Source organism: Sorex fumeus, unplaced genomic scaffold (genome assembly GCF_029834395.1).
Source record: "Sorex fumeus unplaced genomic scaffold, SorFum_2.1 ptg000128l, whole genome shotgun sequence".
In the NCBI taxonomy this organism is placed as follows: domain Eukaryota; kingdom Metazoa; phylum Chordata; class Mammalia; order Eulipotyphla; family Soricidae; genus Sorex; species Sorex fumeus.
Genome location: NW_026606185.1, coordinates 1,532,412 through 1,543,142, shown reverse-complemented (window position 1 = coordinate 1,543,142; position 10,731 = coordinate 1,532,412). Strand labels below are relative to the sequence as shown.

At 64.5% G+C, this 10,731-nt stretch overlaps 1 protein-coding gene across 1 annotated transcript in view; it reads right to left on the bottom strand.

Moving 5' to 3' along the window:
- Positions 1–2,490: 2,490 nt before the first annotated feature.
- Positions 2,491–10,731, bottom strand: part of TMEM104 (transmembrane protein 104) — a 34,290-nt gene continuing 26,049 nt past the window's right edge. Inside the window, exons 8-9 of the mRNA XM_056138426.1 lie at positions 9,827–9,920; positions 2,491–3,350 (exon numbers count right to left, since the gene is read on the bottom strand). Coding sequence (XP_055994401.1) covers positions 2,590–3,350; positions 9,827–9,920 — 855 coding nt within the window. The 3' untranslated portion in view covers positions 2,491–2,589. The remainder of the gene's footprint in view (positions 3,351–9,826; positions 9,921–10,731) is intronic.

The following is a 10,731-nucleotide window of genomic DNA, read 5'->3' as shown; positions in this document are numbered from 1 at the left end:
CTGCCCCCAGCCCCCTGGAGGACCCTGACCTCCACCACTCCCCCCCACAGGCAGATTCTGGATGGGACAAGGATGGCCACTGATCCCGGCGGAGCAAGGGAGCCCCGCTGGCCAGTCCCCACAGCTGTGGCTCCCTCTTGGGGGCAGGACAGGACTCTGGGCCCCCTGCACCTCCTTCTCTGGAGCTGGGGGTGTCAGAAGGGGTGCAGAGTGAGGCCTCCGGCACCTCCATTTGCTTACTTACATTCCTCGGGGAGTTGGGGGTCCAGAGCTCAGGTTCCCCCCAGCCCCCCAACCCTGAAGAATTCTGGATGTCCATCCCCCAACATGAGCTCATCAGAGATGACGGAAGCAGAGTGGCTGGGGATGTCCCTGGTGAGGGGTGCACCCCACATATGCTGGCAGGCTGCTGGAGCCAATGGCAGGACAGAGGGGCATATGGGGGGCATGGGACACAGGAGCCGGCTTGGGGACGCTGTTAACCCTGTGTCAAGACAGCAGGAAGGGCCAGTCCCAAGGGGCGCTGCGGGCCTGCCCTCCTCACCCGCACCAAGGGCCCCATGCACCCCACTCTCGGCAGACATTGCTTCCTCTTATCAGGGACACTGGAGGCCCCAGAACTTGCCTGGAGGAAACAGGTCTTCAGCAACCCGGGCACCAGGGAACTTGGTCTCCGTTCTGGGCGCTTCTCCGGAGGACATTGGTGGGGGTTGGGATGGGGGGGCAGCTGCCTACTGGCCGCCCCCTCTGGGGTCTGCCTGTTGCTGTTGCGGCAGGCGGGCCCCATGTGGCGCGAGCAGCTGTGCGGCTGAGTGCCTGGCCCCGTGCCCGCAGCCTGGCCCACCCCCACCGTGGCAGCCGCTCCCAGCCCATCACCCGCCATCTGCCCCATCCCGGGGCCCAGCCGTGGAACCACCGGGAGCTCTGGCACCGCGGCCCAGGGTTCGGGCGGGGACTCGGCAGTGAGTCTGATGCCCTCCTTGACCCGGGCTGGCCCTGGGTTCAGGAAGCCATGGAGCTCCCCACATTGCCCCCCCCGTCCTCCCCGCAATGTCCCCTCCTAATGGCATGTGCCCTACCGGGGAAGGAAACTGAGGCCCCCCGTTGCTGGTGTCCAGCTGCTGGTACCAGCTGCCTCCTAGGGGGTCCCCCAGCCCCTGGCTCCCCTGCCCATGGCCCCATGTGACCCCTGGCAGGGCAGACGGCAACCACCTGAAAGCAAAGGAACGCAGATACTGGCAGACGGGGCGCCCGCCTGTGCCCCTGGTGACGTGGGCACCTCAGGCCTGTCGGGGCTGCCCCTGCGGGAGGCGGGGGACTGTCGCTACCGCTCCAGATTGTCACATAAATCAACTGGGGCTTTATGATGCTAATAAATTCACTCCCGAAATTTGGTTTGGAGCCTGGGGCTTGGCAGGCAGACTTAATTTGCTTTGTCCTTAAGCGAGAGGGAAGGGAAGTGGAGCCCGGGTAAGTACAGATGTTTAATAGTTTGCAGCAGCCAGCCAGGCCCTGGGGCTCCGGAGGGGACCCAGGCTTCTCCGGGTGGTTCCCGGCTTGGAGCTCCAGGGCAAGGGTCAGCTGAGGCTAGGGGCAAGCAGTGGAAGACCGAGATGCATGTGGCCAGGGTAAAGTTTGGTGCGGGTGACAGGGGTGTCCATGGGCTGGTGAGGGGACTCCATGCGCCCACCCGCCATCCCCGGGTCCCCTCTGTCCGAGGTTGGAGGCTGGAGAGACACAGGCAGAGGCAAGGGGCCGAGCAAGGCACTGAAATGAAGGGTGTGGGGCAGGGGCCTGACACCCCGCCCCAGAGGCAGCTTCTGGCCAAGCTGCACGCGGGTCCCTGACAGGTGGGACCAAGCCCCCGACTGGGGGCAAGCCAGGTAGCCGAGGAGGAACCAGGTCCTGTAGAAGGCACGTGGACAGCGCATCCACCTGTCTCCCAGGCCGTGGGCACAGGAGCGCACGCATGGCGGGGAGGGGGGGCACCTGGTTCTCTTTCCGCGGGCACTCTGACTGGTGCCCACGGCACACCAGGACAGTTGAGGGACGGGGACACAGGCCACCCAGCCGCATGGAGCAGAACCAGGACAGGGGCCCCTGTGGGGCGACCCCCTCGCTGGGCTTCAAGTCCACCATCGTATCCGGTCCCCCTGGAAGGCCTGCTCCCGAGAGGGCCTGGCTGGAAGAGGGTTCCTGCTCCCCTGGGGTGTGCCAGTCCTTTCCTGGACTCCTGGCCTGGCAGGAAGGGGGGGGGGGGCGTCTCAGGTTCGCCCCAAGGGGAGAGCAGCGACAAGTCCCATATAAATAGTGGCAGTGCCAGAGCTGCGTCACCCACGTGGGGGAGGAGCCCCCCCCCCCCCCCCCCCCCCCCCCCCCCCCCCCCCCCCCCCGTGCAGGGGTAGCGGGAGGGACAACGAAGGTTCTGGGTCCTGGATTCCGGCAGGCAGGGCCCCGCACAGCCTGGACTCTGTAGCTCAGCTGGCCTGGAGGGCCACCGGGTGCCAAAGGGCAGAGAGGATCAGAAGGATGCCCCCTCTCAAGAGGTGGGGGCGGGTCCCAGTGAAGCGCGCAGCACCAGGCGCCGCCTCAGCCTTTGGTCTCGCTGAGGATGATGTTGGCGGTGACGAAGAGGAAGCAGGAGAGCGCCCAGAGCAGCACAAAGCCCACCCAGCAGTTGTGGCTGAAGGGCGAGCGGTGCGGGTTGGGGGCGCCGCGCCCGAAGGTCCGCACGGCGTCGCGGCGGCACAGCAGCACCAGGCAGGCGGGGATCACGTACTGGATGCCCGTGCCCGCGTAGGCGCCCGTGATGCCCACCAGCGCCTCCAGGTCGTGCGTGCAGAAGGCCACGAGCACGGGCGGCAGCAGTGTGATGGCCGGGAAGACCACGCGGTCCACCACCCAGGGGTAGGTGCCGCCCTCGCGGTGGAACAGCGTCTTCCAGTTGTTGCGCAGCGTCACGGCGATGATGGGGAAGTTGGTGCTGATGGTGAAGACGGGGAAGAGGCCGAGGAAGAGGCGCACGGGCGCCGCGCCCACCACGCCGCCGCGCGCGAAGTTGAGCGTGTACATGTCCAGCAGGCGGTCGCCGCGGAAGCAGAAGATGGCCGTGAAGGACAGCAGCCCGTAGAAGGCCAGGATGAGCACGTAGTCCAGCCCCACCAGCCGCGTGAGGTGGCGCTTGTGCGACACGGGCGTGAGCAGCGAGGGCAGCGAGTGCTGGCACATGAAGGAGTACACGCACACGCCGAACAGGTTCCGCACGCCGGCCAGCGAGGCCAGCGCCGGGTGCCCCTCGCCCTGCCCGCGCCCGATGCGCACCAGCGCCAGCACGATCATGACGGCGAATGCTGCGGGGAGAGGGGTGTCAGCGGGGGTCAGCCACAGGGGGCATGGGGGATGGCGGGGGGGGGGGGGTCGGACACAAGGGGCACGGGGGAGAGTGTGGGGGGGTCGGACACACGGGGCATGGGGGGAGGGGAGGGAGGGCCGGACACAGGGGAAGGGCCAGGCGGTGGGGGGGGGGGCGAGTCAGCCACAAAGGACGGGGGTGGACTCAGCTGGGCTGGGTCAGCTACACGGGCCACAGGGGTTAGGGTCAGCCCTGGGACAAAGGCCAGGGACAGAGAAAGTGGGGGGTGTCAGTCTCCAGAGGCGGGGCCAGTCATTGGGGGAGGGGCTAGCCTGGGGGGCGGGGTGGGGGTCAGCCACAAAGGATGGGAATCACCCCGGGGTGGAGAGGGGGCTCAGGGCCAACCAGGGGGGGGGAGAGTCAACCAGGGACGGGGCGGGGGTCAGTCACTGCAGGGGGACAGGGCTAGCCATGGGGGAGGGTTGACCTCTGCACAGCAATGGACCAAGGGTGGGACGCCCCCCCCCTCCCTCCCACAAGCTCAACCTTCCTGCATTGCCCAGCAAGGGCAGGACCGTATTCAGAAAGGGGTCAGAAGCGTTGCTGGGCAGTGAGGTGTGACCACAGCAGGCAAGGGGACCTGGGGGACGCTGAAGGCGCAGGGTCAGCCGGCCCGGAGGAGCGGCAGGTCCGAGACCGGGGCGCCCCCTGGTGATGGGCACCAGACCCTGCACCTGCCCCTCCCTGCCCCTGGTCCCCTGTCCGACCCCCGCCTCTTGAGGGAAGCGCCAACACTGTCCAGAGCACTGTAGCTCCGACACCCGAGGAGGAAGCAGGTTTATAGATGTGGGGTTGGCTCCTTACATAAGCTGGGTGCACCCCAGCTGAGTGAGCGAGCGAGCGGTGCCCGGACAAGTGCCCCCCAGTCGGGCGCGTGTCTGGCGTCTGTCTGAGGACGCGGTGCATTCACTCTGTGCCCGCAAAGTCTCTGGCAGTCACGGGACAGGCCTTATCTCTGCCTGTCTGCGATAATGAGTTTGACCTGTCTGTCCCTCCTCGCGCTTCCTTTTGTCCTTACTCCAACCAGCCAATCCCCCCACATCGTCCCCAGGGCCGGGGTTGGCCACTGTCCAGGCACTGAAGCCAGAGGCTGCGAGGGGGGGGGGGGGAAGCAGAAAAGCACCCCCTCTGCCCCAAGTGCAGATGGAGGTTGGAGTGTCCCCCAAGGGCCCCGACACAAAATGTAGCTTTGTGGCACTGTAGGTCCCCCTGATGGGCTGTGCTAGGGGATCCCCAACTTCTACAAGCAGGGGGGTCCAGAGCGTACACCATGCTGGGGTCTCAGAGGAGGAAACCCCCACCTATATGCCAAGGGGGCTCAGTCTGGGCTTGGAAGTGTGGGTGAGGGGTTCCTGAGAATGAGCAAAGCCAGGGGTGAGGTTGTTGGTGATACCCAGCCACATGGGCCTGATGCTCCGGTCTCTGGAGAAGCCCCCCCAGTGCTGATGGGCCTCCCCACGGGCTTTGACGTGAGCAGGCAGCTCAGACCTCCAAGGGTCCTGGGAGATGGGGGACAGGGGCACCTAACCTGGGCCCCCCCAGCCGTCCCTGACAGCTGCAGGAGTGTCTGGCACTGTCTCTCTGGCAGATCACCCTGTCCTGGGAGAGCACTGCTCCCCAAACCCAGGAGGGCCGTGCAGCAGGTGTGGGTGCAGCCCCTGCCAGAAGCTGAGTGCCCCCAAGGCCTGCAGGGAGCACCTACGACTGCAGCGAGTGTGCATGTGTGCGTGTGTGTGTGTGCATGTGTGCTCCTGTGTGCCCATATGCATGTGAGTGTGTGTGTGTGAGCACGTGTTGAATGCATGCATGTGACTGTGAGTGTAAGAGAGTGTGTGTGAGGGTGTATACATGTGTGTGCATGTTGAGTTTTCACATGTGCATGTGTCTAAGAGTGCATGTGTGCGCATGCATGTGAGTGTAAGAGTGTGTGTGAGAGGGTGAGTGTGTGCGTGTGTGCATATGTAACTGTGTGTGTGTATGTGTGCACATGCCTGCACCCGCCCTCTACTGGTCATAAGCCCACCCTCCCCCGCAGCGCCCTCACACAGAGGGCACTGCCAGGCCCCAGGGGCCCAAGGAGATATCAGGGAGGGGACGGTGTGATGGAGCCAGGAAAACTGACACCCGAACTAACAGATGCAGCCCGTGTGAAACAACGGCACCTGTGTGACCCAGGGGACTGGCCGGGACAATCCCTCACTCACTCCTCAGCGGAGCCAGGGGTGTGCCAGTGTCACATAGGGACAATACAGCCTGAGGTAGCTGTTCTGGGTGCCGGGGGTAGGGAGCAAAAAGAGCCCTGGCCTGGCCCCCTGTAGGTGTGGCCCCGGGTTTCAGCCCCGCACTGTGAAGACCCGCACCAGCAGAGTGAAAGTGCCATGGGGGCGACGTCCATCCACTGGGGGCCACCACCAGCTCCCTCCCCTATACAGGAGCAGAGCTCAGTGAAGGCAGAACAGGATTTGGGGCCCGGGGGACAGGCAGCAGCATCCTGGGGCTCCCGGCAGGCACCCCGTGACAGCCTGAGAGCCATGCCCTTTGCACAGGCCTGACAGCCACTCCCAGACGGCCTCTCCCCGTGGAGACAGACGGGCAGGGCAAAGGGGCATGACCCCAGGGGCACCCTGACCCTCCGCGCCTCACAGCCCCTGCCTGAAGCACGTCCAGCTCACGGGGGTCAGGAGGTACGTGCCTGTCTCTGCCCCTGTCTCGGAGCAAACATTGGCGACCGAGATGCAGGCACACAGCCTGGACGTCAGCAGAGGCCCAGCCTGCCCCCTTGGCCACAGCCTGTCTGTCCTCAGGGCTCTCCCTTCTTGTGGAGGGGACCGGCCAGTCACGCATCTGTGAAGTGGCACAGGAGGAAAACTGCTCCGGGGGAAAAGGAACGAGTGCGTGAGGGGAAGGAAAGTCCTTTCAATCTTGTGCTTCTTCAAGTCGTGTCAGAGGAACTGAGGGCCACGTACTGACCACAGGAAAGGGGTAGGGTCACGAGCCCTTTGCACTAAGTGCAGCCCAGCCCACACACCCCTGCGGCCTAGCCAGGCACCCCTGCAGCCTCACTCATGTACCCCTGCAGCCCAGCCAGGCACCCCTGCAGCCCAGCGCATATCCCTGCTGCCCAGCATGTACTCACCCCTGTCGCCCAGCCCATACCCCTGGGACGCAGGATACACTCATCCCTGCAGCCTTGCCCACATTGCTGGGACCCAGCATATGCTCACCCTGCAACCCAGCTGATGTACCCCTGCACCCATGCTCACATGCACTCACCCCTGCAGCTCAGCACATGCATGCCTGAAGCCTGCCGTGCTCACGCCCACACCCTTGCCAAACAACCGGAATGAATGGGGCCACCTTGCCTTGCACACAGCTGACCCTAACTCTGAATTCCCGGCATCAGGGAGGGTCTCCTGAGCACTGCTGGGTGAGGTACTGGAGTTCCCCTGCATGCCCCCACTGCCAGCGTCACTAAGGAAATGGGCTGGGACCCAGGACCAAGGCTGCTGTGTGCTGGGGGGTCACGCTGCCTCTGTCTGGGGAGTGGGGGGGTCCTTCTTGCCCCGCCCCCCCAGCTCTGGTGCAGTGAGGGAATGGCAGGGAGCAGTGGTGGGGGATCAGGGGTCCTCAGCAGGCTGCTGAGCCCATGAGATCCAGGGGCAGATGGCAGGACCCCAGTGGGGTCAGGACAGAGCTGTCCTACCACCAGAGGCTGGGGGCAGCCAGCCCAGGACCCCAGAAACTTCTGGTGACTGGCCTGGCGGGAGCTCCTGGGGGTAATCACCCCCTGAGGACTCGCTACCCCCATGTCCCCCCATCCCTGCGGGCAGGCCTAGGAGGGAAATCTGGGGCGTCAGCGGGCGGGGGGGTGCTTGGCAAGCAGCCTTGGGTCTATCCACGGCGCCCGCCGGCTGACCCACTTTGTGGGGAGCGCGGGAGACAGGCGTGCGCGGGGCGCGCTCTGAATGCACAAGCAGGGGAAGGAGCCCTGTGGGTCCCTGCTGCCAGGGAGGCCTTTATTAGAAAGAAGGGGGGGTTCTTAATAACACCGTGGGGGAGGGGCATGCAGGCACGGGGGGTGGGGGTGGGAACTCCCTGCCAGACAGCCTAGGGGACCCCATCCTCAGATCAGCTGTGGGGGCCCAGCCCAGGCTCCCTCTGGGGGGCTGGCCATCCTCCTTGGGTGTGCCTCTCCCAGGTGTGCCAGAGGTCCAGGGAGGAGTGGGCGAAGGGGGTGCATGAGAGGGGGATCCTTGCCAACGGCGACGCAGGTCCTGACCAGCACTGAAGGGGGTGGGTTGTGGTTTTTTGGTCCTCTCTTCTCTTCCCTTTCTTTCTTTTTTCCCTCTTTTGGGCCACACCCAACAGTGCTCAGGTCTTACTCCTGGCTTTGTGCTCAGGGATCGATCCTGGTGGGGTTCAGAGAACCACACGGGGAGCCGGGGATTGAACCCAGGTTGGCTGTGTGCAGGGCAAGCGCCCTCTCCACTGTACTATCGCTCTGGCCTTCTCGTGGAACTTTCTGGAGCACAGGCTCACCAGAAATGTGGCTGCCACTCCACAGTACATGTGGGGAGTATGGAGGCAGGTGACTGGCAGGGGCCACAACATGGAGGCCACAGTGTCCCCGCCCGAGACATGTGGAGTGGCCCTGTTGCCTGGGTCACCTTGAAAGAGGGGTCACCCAGGGTAGGGCTCTTGGGAAAGGAGCCCAGAAGGGGTGGGGGGCATCCCTCGCTCATCGTGAAGATTCTAACTGAGGGGCCGAGTGACAGGTGACAGTATAGTGGGTAAGGCATTTGCCTTGCACAGGGCCAACCTGGGTTCAATTCCCAGCACCCCGTACAGCCCCCCAGCACCGTCAGGAGTAAACCATCTCCTCCCCCCCCATTCTCTCTCTTGAGTTTGGGCCACACCTGGGGTGCTCAGGAGCTGTTCCTTGCTCTGTGCTCAGGTTTCACCTCTGGTGGGTCTGGGGATCATGCAGTGCTGGAGACAGAACTGGGGTGCTAAGGCCAGCACCTTCTCTATTTGCTGTTTTGGGGGCCTCACCTGGCGGCGCTGGGATTAAACCCAGGCCTCCCACCCGCATCCTCTCCCTTTAATGACTGCGTTGCTCATCAGAGGAACTCGCCACTCAAAGGCATGGGTGTCCGGAAGCCATTAACTGTCATTATCCAGGCAGCCCGCCCTGGAGGCTGGCACCAGATCTTTGACGCAGCCTGGAGCCCGCCCTGGGCCCCTCCCAGCTCCTTCTCCAAAGGTCACTGCTGACGCAAGGGTCAAGGTCTGGGCCGGGGGCCAGGGGGCTGGGAGCAGGGGAGCGTTTTCCCCCCAGAAACTGCTTCACTGGGGTCAGCACAATAGGGCGGCAGGAAGGGCAGCTGCCTTGCACACAGCTGACCCGGGTCCGATTCCCGGCATCCCCTAGGGTGCCCCAAGCACAGTCAGGAGTGAGTACACGGTCAGGAGTCAGCCCCGAGCACTGCTGGGTGTGGCCAACAAACCAAACAAACAAACAGAAACACAAACACTGCTGGACACGCAGCCACCGCCTCTCCTTCCAGCTCTCTCCTGGGCAGGGTGGGCACTTGGAGGGGATGGGATGGGATGGGGGCGCTGCAGCCTGGGACGAGGATGGTCAGAGCACCTAAAGTGGACACTGCGCAGCAACTGTCCCCTCTGCCCCCTCTTGGCTGGCTGCAGTAGGACAGTCCAGGGCCCAGAGCTCAGCACCTGGCCGATTCTGTCCTGCTCTCAGGCCCTTCTAAGGAGGAACCAGCGTGGGGAGGTGACCCGGGTGCTGGCACCCCAAGCCCAGTGGCCGGGGGCCTGCCCAAGTGTGCCTGCAGCAGAGACCAGCCTGCAGGGGGCGCTGGCGGACACTCCCTTTTCCATCCGCCTAGAAGCCCCAGCTCTTTTGCTGGATGGTCTCGCTCCGAACCTCCCACATGGAGGGGCCAGGATGGCTGGCTTAGTGCCGAGGGTTGGTGGGAAGGAGGAGTTCCCAAGTCCTGGCAGGGTTAGTGCAGGAGTCAGAGGCTGGGGAAGCAGGACAGAAAGCAGGAACATCGGGTCCTCTGGAACCTGTGCAGGGGGGCAGGCGGACCTCTCTCCCACAGGAGCTAAGCGTTCTTGGGTCTCACACCAGACCCAGGGGTCGGCCAAGATCCCCCAGGACAGCCCAGCTAGTGGGGGGTGCCAGGCCCATGAGGCCGGTATTACTGAGGGCGTAGACCCCCGACTCCCAGGGGACTACCTACCCAGGGGTGTCCTTTGGGGGGATCTGTGCACCCCCAGCTATGAGGTTGACCCTGGTCCAGGTCGGATCCAGCTCTGTCCATACCAGCAGACCTGGCAGAGCCCTGCCCGCCTGGATCCCCCCAGCCCCCCATGGGGAAGGGTGGGACTCACCAAGCCAGCGCATCAGCGAGGTCAGGATCTGCAGGTACTTGGTCTTCTGGACGTCAAAGAAGGTGAAGGGGCCCAACAGGAGCACAAAGACCGCCTGGGGGGAGAGCAGGAGTTAGGGCCTAAGACAGCCTGGCAGTGAGAACTGAGGATGGAGGGGGCCCCCACAAAGACAGCCTGGGGGTGAGAGCAGTAGTCAGGGCTCACCTCTGCCCTGAGGCCACTTGCTGGAGGCACCCCAGCCCCCCCTCCCCTCAGGGCATTGCCTTGTGCAAACAGATGGGGGTGAGGGTCCCCCGCCCCCAAGATGGCAAGAGGGTGAGGGTCCCAGAGACACACTAAAGAAACTTGGGTAGACAGTGGGGAGAGAACCCAGGGAAGGGGGTGCGGGTGCATTGGAAACTCAAAGCGGAGGGGAGTCTCAGAGGTGCACCGGTGGCTGTGGGGGGGAGGGGCTCACATCCAGACCATGGTGGCTGTGGGGGGGGAGGGGCTCACATCCAGACCACTGGGCACGGAGAGGTCAGGGAAGGGGCCCGGGCCACCCCCCTGGGCATGTTTCCTCTCTGGAGAACACAGGAGCTAATGTTTAATTTCTTTAAAAATAAAAAAAATGTCAAGCCCCGGCTTGGGAAATGGGTTGGTGGGGAAGCGCACGCTCCCTGCAGCACGGAGATGGGGTGGATGGGGTGCAGCAGGGGGCAGGGAGGAAGGGAATTGGAAGCTGGCGAGGGAGAGGGAGCCGGGAGCCGAGCACGGCTGGGCGGAGGGGCGGGTGGCGCCGTTTCCAATCTGCCACTCGGAAGCCGCAGAGGCGTGACTTATTAACATTTACGCGAGCCGAGGCAGGGGCGCAGCCGAGGGGAGGGGGGCTGGGCCCCGACGCCTCGCAGCTGCTCAGCCCGCCC